Source organism: Syngnathus leptorhynchus, chromosome 2 (assembly GCF_054491065.1).
Source record: "Syngnathus leptorhynchus isolate UIUO chromosome 2, UIUO_Slep, whole genome shotgun sequence".
Classification (NCBI taxonomy): domain Eukaryota; kingdom Metazoa; phylum Chordata; class Actinopteri; order Syngnathiformes; family Syngnathidae; genus Syngnathus; species Syngnathus leptorhynchus.
Window position 1 is genome coordinate 6,897,046 of NC_141196.1, and position 23,787 is coordinate 6,920,832.

At 40.9% G+C, this 23,787-nt stretch overlaps 1 protein-coding gene across 2 annotated transcripts in view; it reads left to right on the top strand.

Moving 5' to 3' along the window:
* fgf13a (fibroblast growth factor 13a) overlaps positions 1-23,787 on the top strand; it is a 59,367-nt gene that overhangs the window by 18,350 nt on the left and 17,230 nt on the right. The window contains exon 3 of one of the 2 annotated variants that reach the window (XM_085905643.1): positions 11,010-11,177. The exons of the other annotated variant lie outside the window; for it this stretch is intronic. Within the exon in view, the coding sequence (XP_085761769.1) occupies positions 11,010-11,177 (168 nt within the window). The remainder of the gene's footprint in view (positions 1-11,009; positions 11,178-23,787) is intronic. 2 annotated transcript variants of the gene reach the window in all.

A 23,787-nucleotide genomic window follows, 5' to 3' on the forward strand; every position in this document is an offset into this window, starting at 1 on the left:
CGTACGGAAATGAAGACTGCATGTTGCCTCTCCAGCAATTGTGGCATTTATCTCCAGTGTCTTGCAGCTGCAGCTTTCTTGTTAAGAACCCACCCCTTATGGTGACTCTTTAAAAAAAAAAAAAAAATGTATAGGCAGTAAGCCATACTTTAAATTAAAAAGCTGGATGAGTTTTTACATTTTAAGAGGTAGCATATTAATGAGCAATAATATTTGATGTGGGCCATTAGCACTTTATTTTCTCAGTGTTTTAAAGGTATTGCGAATAACATAAAGTGCGAAGCCGGTGATTGAGCCAACACATTGCTGCAGCACGTGACCTTGAAATATTGAGCACTTGCATTATGTCATTGGCAAATATTTCTCCTGAAGAGAAGCAACTATTTTTTTTATTCATGATTTGACTATGTATTGACCCAAAAGTCTGGACAAGTTTGAACCAAGTCAATTCCTAAAGCTTGTAGTGCATTCGAGGCTAGTACTGAAATTTCAATAGATACATTCACGTCTCTCAAATAAAAATGGGTGCCATGCAGATATCTCTTTGACATGAATCACTAGGTGAGGCCCACTTAGCTCCAACTTGACAACACAGACGTGAGGTCAGATAACAAGATCATGTCGCAATTAATGCAGGATTGTTATACTTGTATATAATCTATTAAAGCTTTATTGAGCAGAGCACTGACTGGCCGGCGTCCCGCGAGAACAAAGTGCTTCATTTCGGCAATGTTGCGGCGTTGCTTTTGTCGATGTCGTCATGGTGATTATCGGCGACACAGAGCAAGCCGTCTGCCCCCTTTGTGGTTCAGTCGTATTGGAGCGGGCAAACACGTGCTGCAGCTTTAGTAATCGCTCCGTGCAGACGCTGAAAGACGTATGAAATCGTTGAGCAGTTTTCCAATCATATTAGTGTGACGTGAGGAATCAGCAGTTGTGTAGTGGGAAATGACGCAGTTTCACTTAAGTGGTCTGAAAATCCTCATTTATTCCCCCCCCAAAAAAAAGTCTTTATGCTTTAATCCTGTTGACTCGATGGGTTGTCAATTGAAGAGAAGGCCGGTCCAAACTAATTGGAGTCAAGCGGAGAGACTTGGGCTCTCATTAGGACAAAACAGGTGGCTGAAAAAACAATGAACGCTTTCAACCAAAAAGAACATCTTGGTTTGTCCCGATGCCCCCCCAGGCCGGCGTTTCCTGGTGCCTCGGGTGAGGACCAGTTGACAATCAGTTTTCTTACTACGCTCAACACAAATGAACTTCTTTTATTCTTTCATTTGACTTGGTTTTAATTATTGTGCTGTCATTGTTTGTTCATTGTTTGGACCTGGAAGCCGATGATGAATTGCCAGTACCTGGTGACAATAAAGAGGTCATTATGTAATATCTGCATCATTTTCACCTAAATCCCACCCAAATACAGATGCGGTGTTGTGCCGTGAGATTTTTCTCCTGGTATATATGAACTTTGACTGAATAAATGTTGGGAAAAACTAAATCTGATCCATTGATCCAATCAAAACAGAAACCAGAGCCAAGTATGACACTTTGACCCAATGACCTACGCTATCTCTGGAAAGGCCCCGCGGGGTAATGTGCCGCTTTGGTTACTAAAACTATTTGAGAGCTGATCCCACCACAGATCTTGATGGTTAATGAAACTCAAGTGGTTTACTTTTTGCCATTTCTCACCAAAGCTAATATTTAGTTGGGGCCAACATTTTGAATCAGTGACTGTAGTTTGTGCCAGATCGACTGATTAATGTGATGACCTCTTGAGCCACTGAAGTGTGCAAACGAGAAAAGTAGATAAACATTGCGTAATATGTCCTAAATTCTTGTGTGGCTACTTTATTATGTCCTTTTTGTTTTGCTTTTAGACCATCTAGAATTTAAAGGGTTATTTATTTATATACTTGACTCCAGTATTTTTCTTCCTAATTACCCCCGCATATTACTATACGACATACTGTTTTCCCACTAAATTCCCTTCTTAGCTACTCGGATGTTTTTTTTTTCCGTGTCTGTCATCTTCATTTGAATAATGCTGCTGTAGTTTCCATAGTGAAGGTCTTCTTGGATGTAAGCACAACTTCCCATAGCTGACATCATGTTGATCTTATTTACACAGCAAACTAGTTGATAGTAAATTAACAGCCATCTGCTCGCAGCTCACTCAATTTTACCTCCTCACTCGCTCCAAGATGCAATTAAACAACAATCAGTTCCACATTACTGATCTTTTTTTTGTCTTAATTAACTATCCATGTGTTTGCTGATTGGCTGAGAGAAGTCACATGGTACACCCTATTTTTAATGGACCATATATTTCAACGTAGGGAAGAACATGCAAACCACCGAGAATGAAAAAATAAAAAAAGGGCAATTGATTTTAAGGAAATGTTTATTATAAAATGTGGCTACAAATATTGGTCCTTATAGATTGTGGTTGTCAGTCGATGAGCGATTTGCACTGCAAGTGAAAGCAAACGTATATTGAAGAAGCATCGCTATTAGCAACAGCCTGGGTTAGTCGCCCAATTGCTCATGGAAGTGCTTCGAGGTCCCTGGAGGAGTGTAGATTTCCATGTCACGTTTGCGTATATGTGTGTGTGTGTAGTGTGTGTGTGTGTGTGTGTGTGTGCTGTTAAGCATCAGCGTCTGCTGTGCGTGGGTGGTTTGATAGCGCTGAGTAAAGCAGCTGTCTTAACCAGTTCCTATATAATCTCTCTGATCAGGCTCCCTGTAAACACCGAATCATAAACCCAGCCCAGAGCTGGGCCCAAATTGGAGGGAGGACTCGCACATACTTTCCTGGATCAACACATTCACCCACAAAGGGTAGTTTTACACAACCTGTCTAAATGTGGTGGGAACACCAACAGACTTTTAGTCTTGCTATCGGATGTCTGGTCAAATTTGACCTAAATATGATCGAAGCTCTGTCCTCTCCAAACAATTTGAATTTTCATAAATGGGCTCATGTCCTATGAAAATCTCGGCAGCAGGCTCTGTGTCATGTGAAATTCCTTCAAATGCAGAGCTGGCATGGGAGCAATGAAATACATTGAAATATTTTCACCGTCACACTCGGATGTGACATTTTCTCATCAGGTGATGCGGGGAGCTTCCCCATCCTTTTCGCCTCTTTCTTGTCACGGTAAACTATCAACGGCGCTGTCGAGCATTTGTGAAAGTCACAGCAACATGTCTGGATGGGCCACCTGCATAATTCATGTGGCGAGGTTGAGCTAAATCCTGCTCTCTCACGCCCCCCCCCCCCCCCCCCCCCCCCTTTGCTTGATGTAGTCTCCAACTGTAGAATGGCTACAGGGAGTCATAATTCGACCACCACACACAGACATCCAGAGGAAATCGTAAGACTGTAGTTCCACAAAAATGTGTTAGAATTTATTTTTTTGTCAGATTATACAGGTGTATCTAATGCAGTGTTTTGTATTTGTTGTCTACATTTTATATCGAGAGAATAGCAGTTACAACTCAATTGACACATTTTGCCACTTCACTTGAAAACGTTTCTAGTTTGTTTCTAGTTTGTGTGCATCACACATAGCTTAGGAAGGAAATGTATTGAAAATTAGCATCCGCCTCCTCCGACCAAATAATAAGAAACTGTGCATCTGATTACCACCGATGGCTCTTTATCGTTGTCATACATGTGCCTGCTTGTTCGATGTGTGTGTGTGTGTGTGTGTGTGTGTGTGTGTGTGTGTGTGTGTGTGTGGGTGCGTGTGTGTGTTTGCGTGTCCGTGAGTGTTAACAGTTGTGATGGCTTGGCTGATGAGGTAGTAAATGTTTACACAGAGGAGCAGCAGCGTGTCAACAGGATATCAGGCCACTATGTGATTGTGGAATGCTTTTCAATTCATCTTCTGAATCAGAGCGCTAAAGTATTTTTTTGTCATGATGTCTTTGGAGTGGCAAAAAACTGCGAAAATGTGACTCTTTGGATGTTTTATGTAATTCTGCACGGAGGCCAGGCGAGCTGGCACTCGTGGGTCGGAATTGACCCGTTGGCATCGCTTTTGTTTGTTTGTTTGCCTCTTTTCCACTCGTATTGTGTCACCAGGTTAGTGATTCACAAAATGAACAAGCTCAGTTTATATAGCTTGTTTTTGAAATAGGTTCAGTGTTCTAAAAATGAAATAGTTCTCTCTAATCGCTTATCGACCAGCCGATGCTAATATGCATCGAAATATCAGCCCCGATGATCAGTCCAGCCGATAATTGGCGCATCCCCAATTTTTGCCCCAAGTGTCAATGTATGTATATAGCAAATATCGTATAAATATATGTATATATATGTATAATGTATTCATATGTAATATTGTAAATCTCTGTGCGCCCTGCAGAATCTAATAACGGGATGCAAAGCAACTCATTTAGCTTTCATGGTTATCTAACATTAGCCCATACAGTCGACGTATATGCCGTGAAGCGAGAAATAAGCTGCTTGGAGAGAAATGTCACCCTCCCCCATATAACAAATATTATTTATAGGTAATGTGTGACCATGCTGTTGTGTTCTTTGTGCGAAGGAGTCACTGTACTGATCATTTTATGCATAAAAAGATGACAGATGTTCCCAGCAAAAACCTTTGATGAATGCAATTTATAAACATTATCTTCCAACAGCAGGCTAGTCAGCGCGGTTTAATATTTGTGTGATGAGCAGGCGGCGATAATGGAACAAATAGGACTGGTATATTATACAACTTTTGATGTGGATTTGCAACACTGTACGTTGCTTATTTAAGCTGTAGTTTTTCCGTTGTAGCTCATTCCATCTATTCTGCTGCTTTTTGTGTACAATAGGTATTGATCTCATCCATACATGTGAAAAAAAGCCAAGTCACAATTTCTAATCTGTCATATTTGGATCATACTGGATTGTGTAGTTAATGTCTTGACCCATGAGTGGTCACTGGGCTGGGTTGTCTCATCTTGCTGATTTGAGAAAATTCAATACATGCATCAACTGAGTGTAACATCGATGAAAGGTTTCGGCCAAGGCTGATTTTCAAACCCAAAATGATTCTTTATTCTACGTGGCACCAGTTTAAGCCCCTTTAGCATTGCATTATTTATTGTATATTTATTGTATATTATTTTTTTAATATACTTTTTTATTTCATTTTATTTGTCTTATATTTATAACTATATATATATATATATATATATATATATGTATATATATATGTATATATATATGCTATATATCTCTCACACTGCTATATACACATATATATATATATACATATATATATATATATATGTATATATATGTATATATATATATATATATATATATATATATGTATATATATATATATATATATATATATATATATATATATGTGTATATATATATGTGTATATAGCAGTGTGAGAGAAAACAATCCTGGAGCAAATTATTTTTTGAGAAACTGAGGCAAATTGGTAAAATATACCATGCACTAAAATTATAGTGTGGCGATGGCATTACTAGTGTTAAGTGGCCTTTGTTTAGTGGTCTGCAGAAGCCTCACTGAATTAAAGATAGATTCAATTCATTCATAACCTGAAATTCTGTTCTCCACATTAGCATATGAGTGAAAATATCTAAGCACAGCAACCATCTTTCATAGAGCCACATGCATCATGTTTGGCACCACGTTTGTCAAATCCCTCTTTGAATGCATCCACTGTTTGTTTTTTTCAAATGTATTTATTTATTTTAAATCATGTCAGACACACACTTTTGTCTCACATGCGAGTGGGCCTTTGTGTGATGTTTTACAATTCAGTCCCACACAACTTCCATCATCCACCAGGTTCATAAGACCGATGACATGCATTTATGACTCATCAAGTGGTGTGTGTTTGTATGTGTGTGTGACTGTGTTTGTGTGACTGTGTGTATGTGTGTTCCTATGTGCCAGATTGGGCTCTCTCCAAGGCCTCTCCCTGATGCCGGATCAATATGCTTTTATATGAGTGTCCATCATGACTATTTCATCATATCCATCTTGGCAAACAGGTGCCGGTATCAATCGCTGTATTCACACCTCCGTTATGCGTAACAACAAACGGCAAGGTGACAGGCAAACAGATTTTTGTCCAACTTTCTCACGAGGAGTCTCACTCCACCAAAACCATTCCACAAAACAGCATACTTGATTCTCCTACTTAGGTAAACGGCACAAGGATTGTCATTTTATTTTGGCGAGTTCTATTTGTCAAGCGCTTGACGGATGCGTTCCCGCTGCTTAGGAGCCATAGCTTAGGTAAATTGAGCAGATTGGACGTCAGAAATTGAAAGGCATTCCCGTGGCACCGGCGGGGCTCCACTTGATAAGACACGTCCTTGAACTCCACTTGAAGATAAGACAGGTTTGAACTCTTGCTGCCCCCCCGTTACGTAACACCTTGTCTACACACAATCAAGCAGTCTCGGACAAGGAGGCGCAGGATGGTTATTGCATATCACTTGCTTTATACTCCATGTCGTCAATATTGCCTGCACCCATCACATCAGAGCTACTATGGCAATAAATAAAACTAGTAGAGGCCTTCTCTGTCAAACGTGGGAGGTTTGAATAAATGAGCCAGTAAGCCAAGCGACATATAACTCAACTCTGCTTCTTCTATTTGGACTCAGCTCACCCTTAAAGAGCGATTTATTTCTGTCAGAGGTGCAAGGATGTGTTTTGCAGTCCGCTGAAGGTCCAGAGGAGCAACACGGGTGCCGGTAGATCATCGACTATAATGAACCCTGGTGACGGCTCACTCCAGAGCGCTTGTGCTGATCGGGAGTGAGATGGCGGGCACTCCAACGTCATCCATCAATCGCAATATGTGCTCTTCATCAAGGCTGTGGCAAAAGATGAAGGAGACGGGCTGTAATTGATGGCCGCCACCCTCCATCTCGTTTGAGTCCACTTCATCACATGCGTCCGTGCAGACAAGCTGGAATTAAGCTTGATTTGATGAGACTTGCGTTTGGGGGATTGAAGAATCGAGATGGGCAGCGAGATTGGAGCGTCCATGTTTGCATCGCCATCAGTGAGTGTGGATTTTGAATCCTGGCTCAGACCTTTCTGTCTGGACTTTGCTTGTTCTGGTCGCAAGGGAAATATACCTTGGCAAAAAAGCATAGATTTCACTTTCCCCAGCCGCTTCATCCAGTTTTTCTGAAGGGATCCGGGGATGTCTCCAGTCTAGCTGAGAAACTCTCCAACTTGTCCTGGCTCTTCCCCGGAGGCCTCCTGCTCATGGGTTGTGCCCGGATTACCTCAACGCAACGGTGTCCAGGAGGCATTCTAAACCTGATGCCCGAGCCACCTCTTTTTGGTTCTTTTCAAATCCTCTCCCAGATTACAGAGCTTGTCAACTCCAAGTGAGAACTCAGACAACTTGAGAAAGATGTCACCCACTTGTTCTAAAAACAACCTAGGCAATAAAAATGAGACTTCACTTTCCCCAGCCACTTTGTCCAGCTCTTGAGGTGACCCCAATATGTTCTGACACCAAATGAGAAACTCTCCACCACCTTCTTCTTGGTGGGCTGTGCTCGGAATGGTATGCTTGAGTCTTCTAAACCCAAATCTGGAGGCTCCAACTCACCTGGCAACCAGAATGAGAGAAGCAGAGCTAAACGAGGATCTAGATACAAGAGCCAAATGCAAGGTTGCAATGAAACACAGTTAAGACAGAAGATGTTGGCTGACCTCCAAGTTGTCGGCCGCCATAAAACGTTTTTATTAACTTAACTGTACGAACATTTTAGTCTTTTTAATAAATCATGGTTGTCACTTTAACCATATTGTATCGAGCAGTCAGCACAGAGTCTTGTTTTGCCCATTTCACGGAACAAGATGCATGAGTGCAATTCCAGCTGCGGATTTCTGTCCACGCACACATTTGTCCGGGAACCTTTTTAATTGACTTCCGTTGTCTATTGCAATTCAAGCTAATGAGATTAAAGCAACCGTCCACCAGGGAGTTTGATTCTGAATGTCTACTGAGCTCTTTATGGACATGGTGGTGGCGTGTTCCTTATTTCTGGAAAGATTGCATTTGAGGTTTTTTTTTTCCCCCCAATCAATTTGTGAGATGTGTGAGAGTTAGTTCACCTTGATGGATGGCTACGGACCTCTCCGCTGCCAGCAACTCAGTTGGACCTGAATGAGGTCAAATATAAGGAGGAGAAACTATGGCACCTTCTCAGTCCTTTCTGAGCTTCATTCAAGTTTTGTAGGCTCGCCTTGTCTTGACCTGTGCAGAATTGTTGTTTTAGGTGGTTAAGAAGCCTGTATGAGGAACAGGAGATGCAGATACTTTATTGTGCAATGGATTAAGTGATGAAATGTTTCTGCCTGTGCAACCCTGATTACCGTCTTCTGTCGGTGAATGTTTTATGCAATGTACCCATAAAGGATGCTGATGTTGAGCATCAACTGGTCTCCTCTCACTGTGGCAAGGACTTAAGATTTTATTAGGGACTTCTTTCTTTGTGGAATTAGCTGTCAGACATTTTTTGACATCATTATTAATGATTAGAGCGCAAGTAAATGTTGTGCCTGGGTTGCTCTTAATTGGGCGTTCCTTTTTTTTTTTATGCGTGCCTTGCTGTGATTTAAACTCAGTTATTTTGTAATTTGCCTAAAAAGATCAAATGTATCAAATGTAAAATTGTTGGGATTTTATTTCTGATAAAGTAGCAGAAATTCTCTGCAAGCTGTTACTGATGGAACCAACTGGCATTCCAATAATTAAGTTTATAATTTTTGACAAATACATATTTTTATTTACAAGGAGAAAGAGTTTATTTTTTTCAAAAATTGTATTCGTCTTACCTTGCAGTTTCTCTTAGGTGCCTTCATTAGATCCAAAGCAAGAGATGTGTAAAACAAACAAACAAACAACAACAGAGGTAATATTCAGTGGCCATCGATATGGAGACGATCATTTCTCATTCACATTTTTCTTTCTTTGCAGAGGATAAAAAATATATCTACCTTTGTGTAATTGAGTGAGTAAATGTCCATATCCGAGCATGTAAATTTCCATATCTGTATCCGGCTTTGTTTTAAGAAAGAAACCCTCAAGTGGGGGGCACAATAAACAAGTCGAAGCTTCATTTTTGAAGAATTGTTCTGACCAAACGCTGCTTGTCTGCTCGTATCATGGGGGGGGGGGAGGAGCGTAAATTGCATCACTCTTTCAGTCTTTCTCTCCCAAGTATGAAAATAAATGCATTATTCATACATGTTGTAAATGGAGGTGAAATGTGGCATTGTTGTTGGTAATAGCGACTCTTTGGTTCCTCAGTGGTCATTTCCATTCAGAGGGAGGCACACTTAAACCCATTAGAGAAAGAGAAGACCACATTTATTTGCTCTGATTTTGTTAGTTGCTAATCCACCAACAGCTCGAAAATGGGTCAGTGATTGGCGCCAAGCTGGGCCTGTGCCCACAAGAGAACAGATGTAACACACACACACACACACGCACACACATAAGCACGCAGGGCTTTTCACAGCATCCCTGGAGAAGTTTAGACACATAGGTTCATATATGTGCGTGTACAATAAGAGCTTAGCATTACTCGGGGTGAGCATGACATTGTTACCTGGTGTGACCCGGGGGTCCCGTGCATGCTTTCACACTTGCCTGCCTGCTTGCGAATGGGATGCGTGTGGAAGTCGAAGTGGAGATACTAGCGACTTACTAATGACTTGATCTTGCAGTTTGCACGCTTGCCTTGCAGCTTGTTGCAACTTTTGCTGCAGCCCTGTTTTCAATGCCTGCCGTAACATGAACATTCAAGTCAGATATTTTGCTGTATATGTCCCTTCATTTTAGATGTGTGCTTTTTTTTTTTTTTTTTTTTTAAACTGTCAGGCCTTGATTGAATTTACAATCCTTCTAGGTTCCACGTCCAGACATTTTAGATTCTTTTACTGCCTAAAGTTCTTAACTAACAAGTTTTATCACCAATATAAAATATCTATTACTTCTTTATTTTAAACTTCAAATTCCAGTTGGTTTGTTAATCAACTCCCAAAATATATTTTTTTGATGTATTCTCAGTGTGACATTTTTATTATATTGCCACTATATGCTGCAGGGGAGATCCCACTTAGTGTAAGATTCAATCCACTATATAAAAGTATTTTTTTTTTAAATTGGTTTGGTCAAAAGTAGATTTTGATGTAAACAATAATATATAGATGTATACAGGTGAAGTTGGAAATGACCATATCTGACTAAACATCCCTAAGGAAGTGCCAATACATTAGCATTAACACAACTCAAATAGTTAAAAAAGAGACATCCTAAATTTGAAGCAGTAACGATCATGCGTTTTGCCATTAAAGTCAAAGTCAAAAGTCAAAGTCAGCTTTATTGTCAATTTCTTCACATGTTAAGACACACAAAGAGATCGAAATTACGTTTCCCACCGTCCCACGGTGACTAGACACATTACACAACACATACAAGCAAATAGCACAAAGACTAAAAACAAATTACCAATAGCGATGAATAAGTAATAAGCAAATAACCCAAATAAATAAATAAATAAATAAATAAATAAATAAATAAATAAAGAAAGAAAGAAAGAAATGAATAAGAGGAGCATTAGCAAGGATGCTTTACGAAAAATCTATAGGCAGTGGGTCGGTGCAGCAAACTAAATGTGGTGCCACAAGTCATCAACTAAGGCACCTGCTGACGAGCAGGTTTCAATTTTTAGGTTCGCTGCCAGGGAACCAATGGCTGGCCTCCTGTAGTCCTTGAAAGACACAAAATGACAGCATCTGCTCAAATATTAAAATGAAGGCAATCTGGGGTCGATCAATAACCTCCCTTATTTAAAACTGCCTTGGTTGAACTCTTTCTTTCTTTTTTTCCAATACATTTTCTGTTGTTGTTGTTTTGTTTTTCTTTCTATGTGTGTGGTGAGTTTTCTAACTTCAGTTCATTCTGTTATGGCACCGCCGCAGTCCAGGATGATGCCGCCCCAGGTACCCAGGAGTACATTATGTTACGGCAGGACTCCATCCACTCTGCGGATATAAGGAGTAAAGGGTCCCCGTTTCGTGCTAAGTGTCACGAAATCTTCTGCTGCCCGCTGAAGCAAGCCGTCCACAAAGAGAACGCTGAGCCCGAAGGTTTGTTCGCACCCCCTCCTTGTTTTAATTTGCTGATGCTCCCCCCCCCAGCCCGTATTCGTCCTGCCCCCTCCCCCTCTTCCCACCACCAACCTCTCTCTCGTATTCTGTGTGAACTGATAGCTCACTCTCCTCCAGACTCTAATTCCTGCCCCATTTTGTAGAGAGAAATTGCTGTCCTCTTCCTATTGTTTGTTTTCAAATATGCGTGTATGTCAATGTTTAGCTGATGATTCCTTGCAGAGAGCCTGCAGGGTGACACCATTTTTAAGTGAAAACAGATGGGGGCAAAAAAAAAAAAAATGGTTTGGTGTGAAAATGATGTCTTGGAGCATGGGTGGGCAAATACCGATAGATGTATCGGGTCAATATTTCATCGTAGCGGGTTGTTGCAATGGCAGCCGATACCAGTCACAGATACCAACGTGCTCACTTGTGGCTGTTTTACGATCAGGAAGTAAAGGGCATCCCTGGCTGCCAAAATGTTTATTTAGATGTTCCGTATCCATGTCAATCATCAAATATACCCTTTAAGATGCAATTAACACATTTGTTTATTTTAACGCTTTTAGTGTGTTGCTACCAAAATCTATACGTTAGTTTGCTAATGCCATTTTTGCATTTTTACTTGCAAATTCTACCCATCCTTTTATATGCCCGTTAAGATGCAAGTTGGTGGTAACTCTTCTCACCAGTTATTGACGGTACTTGTTTTGGAGTGTGCGTCATCAACTTAGCCAAGAGCTAATAGGGTTGCTCGACTCTGTGCTTCCATTATGATGCCCAAATGAGTGAATCAGGTTTGAACATGTGGCGCCACAGATGAGTCACAGCAGCATTGAAGCTGCAAAGAAATGCAGGGACACAAATCTGAGAGTCAACCAGACTCCCCTGTGATCAATCAGCTCTCTGCATCATTCGCTTGAGTTTTATCTTCACTACCTCTGGATTCTTCAGCTTTCTTCGAGAATTGGTGCGTGTCACTTTTTTACGATGCGCCGTCTCTCCACATCTGAAACAAAATAGCACGCCTGAGGGGGCAGATTTGTGTAAATAGAGCATTCATAATGCAGGAGACTAAGAGACTTTGTGTTTCAATGTGCAAGCTCTGTGATTTATAGTTCGACAAATATCCACATTGACGTGTAAACACGGAAGCATATGGGATGAGTAGTTCCCTCCGTCAAACACTGCAAGCTAGGCCTGAGTCTTCCATACTCATTCTATAAGGTCATGAGTTTTAAATGGTGATCTCCAAACATGGCTGTACTTAGTAGCCCTAATCTTTTGCCACTCTGATTAAAAACTCAATCGTCATTGGTCAGGGTACACAGCCCTGTGGAGCTCCATTACTTTTCACACACTTTTGTTAACATTCAGAGTGAAGCCCTGTCGATTCTCAGTTCATCATTCACAAATTCACCTACTGGTATTTGTGTAAGCTGTAGCTTATGGTTGAAAAAAATATATATATAACTCATCGGTGATTGTTTCACATTCTGAATAATAAAAAAACAAAAACAAAATGAATGAATGAATAGTTTTGAAGTTTGAAGTATGAAGTGTTGCTTTGAATATAGCAATTGTTACATAATGGTCAAAATCATATAATATTAAATGAAGTGACTCAAGTGAGTGCTAAACTTGTTTTTATGATTATTTTGTTCATCTAAATCAAAGCTATAAGTTATTTTCCCTAAAGGCCGAATGTAGTTAAGCACCTGCTCTGCTTCGTATTCAGTTCACAGTCTACAGCAATTAGTCTCATCCGTACAGAGAAAAACAGCTCATCGGCTGCTCACTCAGTCGTACGCCGACTCTATTCATTTCCCACGTCTGCTGCAAGACTGTCGGATCCGGTCCCGCTTGGCAACCGCGGGCCTCGGAACTTAGGACAGGCGCATAATAACTTGCTTGGTTTTGCCGTTGACCTTTGTCTCTCAGCGCCGACTCTTGTTTGTCAAAGTCTACGTATTGATGAATAAATAATGTGCGCGTTAATGTGATTTGGTGCCTGGAGAAGTTCGACTAGCTTGGCAGAAAAGTGTCAATGTCACATCTGCAGTCTGGCAGCGCTACTCTGACCTTTTTAGGGGACCATCTCAAAGCTTACTCGGGCCTTTTTCATCATGTTGAAGGTTACCTAAGTTTTTAGACATTAAAAACTCAGACGTCTTGTACCAAATAATCTAAGACGATATATTAAAAAAAGCCAGGAAAAATGGAAAATTTGACCATTTGATCACATCCTTGAAAATCACAACTCAGCTTTATTTACAGATGAAATAAAAAATTGCAATTCATATTTGAAGTTGTATAACAAGTCACCAATGATATCATTTTGCCCATTGATATCTCAGCTTTTGTAATGAGCCTCATTTGAATTTGGCAAGCGAGTCTTAATGTCGGGTTCACCAGTCCATAGCGGTCTGCCTCCAACTTCGGCCCCGTTTCCTTTTAACGTGCCGGCCTTGACGCTGATTGTTTGTTTACTTGCTTGATAATGGTGCTTAATTGTCTGGAGCGTATCCAGGGTGTTCCACGCTTGCTTTTGCCAATACTGTCAACTCAAGTGATCTGTGGGGGAATCTATTTTCCCTTCTATACTTTTGCAGCTTCGTAGGGAATAACAGAAGCAAACAAGCGATTTATGATCCCATAAAGATGATGTACAAAGATGCTCGATGTGTCTTGTAAATTAGCCGCTTCGATAACTTTACTCCCAACGAAGCTCACGTGGAGCGGTCTTGTCAAATATTCATTCCCTTTCACAGCATCATTAGGAGCCCGCTGTGATCAAGGTCATTTTAAATGCCTGCGCCAAGACAATGGAGAGGTTAGATATAAATACTGCATAGTGGTAATGAAAGGCTCATTCTTCAAGTGGCAACTCTGCCAACCGGCTGCGTGTCGCATGCGGCGAGCTTCACCCGAGCCCGCAGCGCTACACTATTTGCCTCCGCAGGTGTTTGGCAAATGAGCCCCGATGCGAGTTACTCATTTGGGTCGCGTGACGTGCCCTTCACCCGTGACGCCATGTCCTAGCGGAAATAGTGGTCAAAATCCAAACATTTGTCAAATCAATGTTTCGCAAAAGGTGATTAAAAATCCACTTATAGTGACATGTAGATGACATTGCACCCAAGCGAATGAAAATATATAATATATATATTATATATATATATATATATATATATATATATATATATATATATATATATATATATATATATATATATATAATATATAATATATAATATATATATTTAATAATATTTAATTGATGAGTTTTCTGTTCATCTCTGTCCCTCTCTGGGATTTGTTTTTGCCATCTTGGAAATTGGAATTGGGCCAGTGTTACACTGATAAATCAAGAAAGAAATACTGAGTGCAATAACTGTGTGGTTCTAAATTAAAACCTTGTGTGTCTCTATTCATTTTGGCCCCTAACTTAAAAATGACTAAAGTGGAGTTGGACCACTTTAATCATCCTTTTAATCACAGCCTGTCATATCGACCGACGTAAAGTGTTTTTTAAAGCCGCACTTTTTTTGTTTGTGTTTGCACACATATTCTCCGGCAGGAGTATTGATATAAACTGTTAGCGTAGGATTCTGTCATGTGCTAATAATGTGAAGGGAAAAGGGCAACATGCGGGTTTTGATGAGAAACAGAGGCTCTTCAGTATAATCATGGAAATGCCACCAAAAAGGCTCCCGGGCATGCATGGACACGTGTGATCCGGTGGGCTTCTGTTGCGTGTTTGCGAGGAATGTGATGTAATGCGCCAAGTGGGCGTGCCGACGTTCGCATGCAAATCATCCTCATCATCCTCATCATCATTATTATCACAAAGCCACCATCTCTAATCTGCTCTTGAATGCCAGCGTGTTGCTGACTACGTCCTAATCTCTTTGACCCAGCACGATGACGGCGCAGATCGCAGGTCAAGTCTGGAGATCCAGGAACTTCCATGTTTTCTTTTTCTTACCCGACGACATAGGTGTCAAACACAAGGCGCGGGGGCCAGATACAGCCCGCCGCATCATTTTATGTGGCCCGCAAATATAAATTCTGCATGGACTTAATGTCAGTACTAAAATTACAAATAGTCCTCACTTTTGAAAAATTGACATAATGCTTGCAATTTTTATTGCCATTCATATTTTTTAAATATTTGAACAGTTTTTACTAGTCTGTGATTTCAAAACTAGTTATCATTAGTTTGTTGTGTACTGTGAATAATATAAGGCATTGACAGTCATAATGGCCCTCTCAACGCAACTATGACTACGATGCAGCCCACGATAAAAAAGAGTTCGTAAATATACACGGCAGCAACTCGCTTTACCCGTAGATCGTTACCCCGAACCATTTACGGAGCTGGCTTTAGATGGGAGGGGCCCGGAGGGAACAGGCGACATTGTGTAATTACTCCCCCTCTGGTCAAACAAAGATATGGAGCCTACTGTTATGGAAGGCCCCAGCGGAGGGGACGTATTTGATTGTAATCCTACATTGTGCTTGTGGAGCTTTCTTCTTGTAAGCCAACAACACGTCAACTAAAATAACAGCCTTAATATTTACGCTAGACTAAATGGTACTAAAGAGAATACTGTAGTATCTGTACCATTGCTATAGAGACCTCTGCACGCAGCGCAAGAAGATTGGTTCAGGAATAAGGGGGGGCGGGCACAAGTTTTCGTCAGTGTTACTGGGGGCACCACATAGCATCATATACGTCTTAACGAGCTGCATGACAAACATCGCATTTCAAATATGGACCAAATACAGCATATTGTACATTATAGTATAGAGCAGGGTTAGTAAGACCAGGCGGAAAAGCAATTAACCATGTCTGCCATCTAGTGGTGAATGATGTTATAACACGTTAGATCTATACAGAGGAAATTTGCTATCTGCAGGGGACAGCGACCGGCCTGGAAATCACAAAAAATTGCATATAATTGACAGCCATTAAAATTCCTTGGATTTTGCAATAAATAAATTTAATAAAATTTTTCCTTAAATTTTCAAAAAATGCTTTGTGCTCTGTTCTTGACTAGGTTTTCAGAATTGCTGCTCGTGGCAAAATAAAGTGTTTTCTGATGGGGGGGGGACTCTCCCATGCGTGCAAATGGACACTAGCATGAGCGCGAGAAAAAGCGAGGATTGCACTGAGTGGTTTAGGGTTAGCTGAGCAGCAGATGTGAAGATGAGGAAAAAAAAAATAATACTTGTGAAAGAGGCAAAATACAACACACACTAACACGTTGAGAAACAAACAAAATAGTAATAACGCACTTTTGTGCCATTGGATCATTTGCCTTGCCTTTCTCTCTATTTGATGACATCATTAGCAGAGCAGAACCGAAGCAAGCATTAATGTGAAACGGGGTTCGTTCCTATTTAACCGTTGGCGCAGTCGATTAAGATGCTGCGTGAGAGAATAAACGGATTACTGATGTCACCATCCGCAGCGGCCGCTCGCTCTTTCTGCTTGCACGCAGGTCCTCGCAACGTGTCCAACAACATCACATCCAGTTTGCCCTCACCACTGCTACCGTTTTATTACGGAACATTTGCCCCGTGTGTTCAACGTACTAGTTGGTCTCAAAATGACCTGTTTTTCCAGCATCTCCCCGCAGGCGGCTTGTTAAGATCCCATCGCCGTGTAACGTAGACAAAGGGATTAGATTGGAACAATGTGTTGGGATTTAAGCCCGCGTTGCAATATTGCCAATCTGAGGCCTGACTGTGTTTTTTTTTTTAGTGGCGTTTCACACTATGTGCAGACAGAGACCCACTTTTGCCTCACTGCTGCATTTTGCCCTACTTTTTATTCCTCCGCTCTGGATGGTTCTCTATCAGCGCTGCAACTGCTCCTCCCAAACACTCATCTCGCACCATCCATCACCATTACGCTTCTATTGATTGCTCTCCGGGTTGACGTCATCAGTAAGCGTGGCGGATGATAATATCACCAGAGGGTGCCACTAAAAAGTTGATTCTTTTATGTGCTGAACTTCATATTAATTGTATTGCGTAGAGGATATGCTGTTAAAAAGCATATGGGTCATGTTCCCACACTTTTTAGGAAGATTTGCTGTGGATGACAGGGTGAACATTTTTTTCATTAACCTCAGCATTCAAAGTGAAAATAAACATCTTCTGAGAAAAGTTGTAAACATCACTGCCAAGTTTGCATTGTTGATAAAAAAAAAAATTTGGTTTATACGTAAAATGGGGCTTCAGAATTGTAAAATTGGTCACTAAAACTGTCTCAAAATGTCAATCAAATAGCACTTCTACTACCTCAAAAACATGGATGCAACTTTGTCAAGCAGTTTATATATGCCTACATATATCTTTTTGAGCTAGGTACATCAGCACCAGGGCTTGTTTTGTGCTATGCCAATGAGGCGCTCTAAAGTTTTAACGCTGGACTTAAAAAATAATATCTACTGTGAATAAAAAAAAAAGAAAAATTCCCCCTCCTGGCTTGCGTACACTCATGGCAAACAATGAGGCACTCTAGAGCAGCCATGCCAGAAAAGTATCCAAAGCAAAGATGCATTTTGAAAGCATAGCTACAGTTTCATGGCTTGAATTTCTTATTTCACAGAAGAGGGGCATGTTTTTGCACATGAGGTACGTATTGGCGATTATTTGAACAAATAAGAAACTCAAATGTTGATAATGAAGGTTTCGTTATTGCGCGATCCCCACGGCGTTACCGGCCACGGCCGCGGTGGGATTAACTGGCATGCGTTCCAGTTCTGGCTGATCTCGAGTCAGCTACGACGACGGCGCAATGTCACCTACGCGGGCGAGTGTGGCAGCGGTGGAGGGAATCCAATGAGCGACTGTTTCCAAAATAAAATCAGCTTCAGTAATGTTCACATCCAACTTGTATCCACTGCACATTTGACCCCATTGCATAATTTACAGTTTTCCTTAAGGACGAGCCACGTGATGGGGTCACACAGAGGACAGAAATGTGCTTAATAAAGATGAAAGCCAAAGGGGTTCTTTTTTGAGGGAACTCAAGAAAGCGCATGAATTAGATTGATGACAAAAATGTGTAAGGTTACCATGGAGGCTTTGCTGTGTGGTTAGATTTGTCATCTAGTATTTGAACACAAAAGGGGCATCAATATATTTAGACAGAAACTATATCAGCACTCACCCGCATATATCCTTTATCCTCTTTGAAGAATGACCAATATTCATCCAGTTAAGCAGTCACTTGTAGTCGTTTTGAAACTCTTCTTTTGTTTGTGTCTCGATGACTGTTTGCCCTGTGGCAGCCAAGTCATGCACACCAGAAGGAGCTGCAACGAATTATTCTAGATGCATGATTATTTAACTGTCAATATATGTTTTATTTAAAAAAAAAAGACATTTTTATTTTAAAAAAAGATTTACATTTTTTGGGGGGGAGGGTCTAGGCTGGAACAGTTTAAGGACGTTTCCATTTATTTAAATTGGGAAAGATGATTTGAGAAGTACAAGTCATTTGGTCACTGAACGAAGATCATACAAGGCACGACTCTGTCTCGTTGTGCAATATATGAATTTTTATTTATTTTCCTATGTGGGACGTGTCAGGTATGATTTGCTGAGAAAAGCTTGAGAGATTTTAAAAAGTTCTCAAAAATAGTCTACGAACACCAACAAATCGAGCATCCCTTAGTGTATAGAGCCCTAAGTAGAACATTTACACCAGGTTTGCGTCTGAGATGATATCTTTTATCTTCTCTGTGATGTAGCACAATAGTGGAACACATATAGGTCAGTATCACCTCACTCGCTGTATTTTTGGGCCATTACTGAGGTAAAATTAGCACCGTTTTATTAATACAAGCATTCTGACAGCCTCTTTGACAGCAGCCCCCTCAGATTCCTTCATTTGATTGTTTTGTCCCATTTACTGTGCCGAGCCGAGAGTCCGTTTCTTAGCAATTAACGGAAGGAGAAAAAGGGAATAAAAGGGACTGGGCTATTTCAACTGTCTTTTCAATTCTAAAAAAAAAATCCACCCGGCTTTGCCAAAGGCCCCTCTTTTGACTCACCAACTATAATTCACACTTTTGATTGCTCACTTTTTGGCAATTGACCATCTCCTGCTATTGATGTCCCTCCTCCACCTAGCTCCTGTTGTGCTGCTGGCAAGAGCCAGACTGGACACGCTTCTGACAACACTCATTTAGAGACGTGTGTTCTTTTTGGAAGGTAGACCGTGTGTGTCTTTCCATTCTGCCTGTTGTCCAATTGCCTGCATGTGTACAAACATTTTATAGATCCCATCCCTCAGTGTATTTTATGTGTATGCAGGCTATAGCTAGGTAAGCGAATTTATTATTTTATATTACAACTATGTTGTCTTTGTGTGTGTGTGCACGCATGCTTTAATTCATCTGTCTCACACAATTGTACTGGGAGCATGCCAGCAGAAACTATCAGTCAGTCACCCACAAAACCTTCGGGCACTCATTACCTATTGCGTCAATCCCTTAATTTCCCTCATGGGATTAATAAAGTATATCTCTGTCCATAAATGCAAGGTCAGCAAATTGCCGCGCGCATGAACAATGTCATATATCTCGTTCATGCAGATAGTGTTAGATGTGATTGTGTTTGCCTTGCTTGTGGTCAGTAAAGGTCCAGACTGCTATTTATTTCATACCTCTTCCACAATTTGTGCGATGATGAGGCAAACTCGCTGAAAACAAATGTCTGGCAACGGCCATGCAGCCTGAAAGAGCTCCAGCCAGCGCTTTTGTTTCGCTGCCATATTTAGCCTCCATTGATGATCTGTGAAAAATATTTTGGTTGTTTTAGTGCCGGAGGGGAAAAAAAAAGCGAGATAATTTGTGGCAGTCCTGATCACGAGCACTTTGAAGTCAATGCTGAACTAAAGTTGAGAAGTTACGTGACAGATGCCATAAATTCTGTCGGTGCCTAATCAGCTGCAGTGTGTCTGTCTGTCTGTCCGTCTGTCTGTCCGGGTAATTGAAGCACACACTAAATGGTTGCTTTTAAATACCACAAAAGGGTAGCAAAGCACTTTATTAGTTAGACAAGGCTATGGCTTGACGAAATGATGCTCCTCCCCACACTTCAATATGGATACTTGTTACCACAAGATGGTGCCAAAGTAATATTTTTCGCATTAGACATGGCTTTGCCCCGTGGCACAAAACCACTGAATAATGAAGATATGGTCTGTTAAAGTGAACAAATTCACTATGTATACATAAATCTTACTTCATGTTAATTTTAAGGTTTTTTTTTTTTCAGTGGTGCTAGCAAAATATTTGCAGAAGAGATGGCATAAAATTACTCATGTGCCATGTGTTTGATATACAAACCGCAGCTACTACTTTTTTTTTGTTTTTATGTAACCTTGCTGCTCTTGTGTGTTTTCGGGTCATGCGTTGACATGATTACTAGGAACCTCCCAGTCAGCTTGAGTTTGTATAACAGTCCCCGCCACCCGTCTCCTCCACTGGAACCTTAAGTGACTGGTGCTCTTCCATGGTAATACCCAACCCCCCATCCTTCCAACGTTATGTTTCCTCGCCCCTCCGCCCGCGTCTCACACACCCTCTTATGCATGTGCAGTCTCCATGGTAACGCGTATCACGCGGTAGCGCACAGCGGTGCAGCGTCTTGTCTTGCACCTGTAAGCACACGGAAGCGGAACCGCAGTCTACAACGTGCTCGGAGCCGTTGTGTTATCCTTCACGTTAGGTTGACTTGGAATGTTTGCTGTTTCAAACAGCAGCTTTGACATGGGAGGCCAACTAAGGTGAATAATTAAGGCAAGGCAGCCTTATCTTTGTAGCACCATTCATAACCAAGGCACCAACCTTTCTGTACTGCCACAAAGCAAAAAATAAAAATGAAATTGCAAGATTAAAATCAGGATGAATCCCAGCATTAAGGAAAAAAACACAGCAATAAAATGAAAGCAAAAAAATATATATATATTTTGGATTCATGAAAACGCAGCAGTGTACAATTTCAGTTGAAATTTAAATGTCATAATAATTTGGAAACACCCAAGGACAAGGCACCATTGTGGCACAAAGGGTCAATTGAGAAGCTTCCTTTAGACAAAAGTAGCGCTTTGCTGTGATTTTGTACCATATTGGAATCAAGTGCAGGGGCATCATCTGGACAAAAGGTACGATTTGATGCCATCTTGTGGTATCTTTCTCCCAAAGAACCACATTGAGGCGAGTTGGGGAGCTTTGTTTAGATAAAAGTAGTACTTTGCTGCCATATCGTGGCATCTTGGTGTTAAATCACGACTGTATATAGCAGTGAGGAACGTTGTAGTTAAAGTTAAGTCCAGACTCTTCCAGCAGATACACCGTAATTCTTAGGAACTTCCGCAAACACAGACACACCAGAGCAGTCTGTGATCGTATTGATTGAAATGATGACTTCCAGAAATGTCACTATGAGTGGTCATCACTCCTTCCAGACTGTCTCTCTTCTAATGTTATTTGCATTTAAATGATTCGTTTCCAGGTTTGATCCTTTGACTTTATGTGACAGCTGAGCCCATGTTTTGTATTTATTTATTTTATGGCAGACAACCTGCAGATGAAGACGCGTCGGTCTAGGTGTTTGTAGTAGAGAATTCAAACGAGACAAATATAGTTTGGCATATTTTATTTCGAAACAGAGCTTGCAGCAAGAACGAGACAAGGCAAAGCTTTTGGTGTTTTGATGGCTTGAAATAGCAAATAATAACGGAAACGGTGTCGATTCTTTGGAAGTAGAACTTCTTTCCCCCTCCCGATTTTAGCCTGATGTCTACTTGCAATTAATTAGTCGTAAAGTTCACTCCATTGCCGTAATCCAGCACGACAGCTTCATTGAATGCTTTCGTAATTGTCCATCGGTGTGAATCTCAGGTGTGTGACCAGTCTTTGGTGTACCAATGTCACATTCACAACGTCTCCCGAATGAGAATAAGTCCTGTTAAAATTTAATTAAAAAAAGAAAAGAAAACAACCTATATAAAGTGGCCAGTGTGCTTGCTGCATGAACCCCTGGTAGACAGTTGTCTTCTGCCATCTAGTGGTAATAATGGTGAAGCTATAATAACTGTCGTTGACGGTCAATCTATTCACAGTGGTAAATTGCTTGGCGATAATAATAATAATAATAATAATAATAATAATAATTAATAATAATATACCACCTTAAATACACGATCATGAAGCGCATGGACGGAATAGGAGAGCATAAATAAAGCAAAGTAACACAAATGCAATCATAAAACCTCACATATCAAAACAAAGTGAGGAACCCATTTAATGAGTCATGCATGCCTGTTCCCCAAACAAACCCAAACCCAAATAGGTCCAACAGTACAAATCTAAACTAAAAGATGGCAACAACTGAAAGATAGAAAGTGGACCATACAAGTAACAAAAGCGTTCAAAACACCCAAATTAAAGCCCGACTCAAACATGACTAATCATAGGAAGCAAGAAATGACAAATGGTGTCAAGTAATGCAATCATCTGGCATCATTCTTCAGTTTCTCCGGCGCTGTAGTGAACCGAGCTGGTTGTTATTGTCAGCGACAAGAAAACCCCGCCCATCCCCACTCGCCTGGGACATTGGGAAAGCAAAAACATGAAAACCTGCAACACAAACAGAGATAACCAGAATACAGTCAACCTCTGCATATTTGCAGTTGGATCAAAATCGTGCACAAAGGTCAACTCCTCAACCCAATGCACATGAAGCTTAAAAAAAAAAAAAATCGGAAGATTTAAAAGTTCTTGTCACGTTTATAAGTCTATAAATAGAAAGCATCAAAGTGACGGTTATAACTACCAATAAGTACTTTTATGGGTTGCAATAAAGCCAGTACGGCACATGATGGATTGTCATCAATTTGTCAAAGTTTATAGAAGCAGACTGCGTTTTGTTAAGTCCTCATTGCAGCTTTGCCAGAGGAGATAAATGTCCTTGTAAACGCTCTTTGAGGAAGGTACACACCGCCCGCCCTATTGTTGTCTCACTCGATTGCGTCGATATTTGTTCGGTCCAGAGTGGAAAGGCCCACAATAACCGGTTTAGTCGGCGCATTATCGGATCACTTTACAGTGTCTGTGTAACGTGAGAGCAAAGTCTTGTCTTCTCCCCCGCATGACAAAAAAGTGTCAATTTTTCGACCACTTTCACTCTCAAGCCGTCCGCGCCGCGCACACACGCCCGCGTCCAAATGAATGTTTAATGAGCCTTTAAGTCCTAATGTCGCTTAATGTCCTATAATGATCTTCCCGTCGGTGGCCACGCCTCGACGCTCGCTCCTTTCTCACGCGCATCTTCTGACAGTTGTTGTCCGCTGCCCGCTCCAACTTTACTGCTCCATTCCGCCCGACGCCTGCCGACTGCAATCTTCTCAGACTATGAGTTTCCCTTTAAGAAAAACAGTCTCAGGTACGCTGCGGGGTGTCTATTTTTAACATTCTTGATTATGTTTTTTTTAGTGTTGTATTTGTAGCGTGTCTTTGGAAATGTGTGTGCGCTGTCCTTGGTGCTGAAATGTGAATCTGTGGCTAATTGTGGCTGGTTG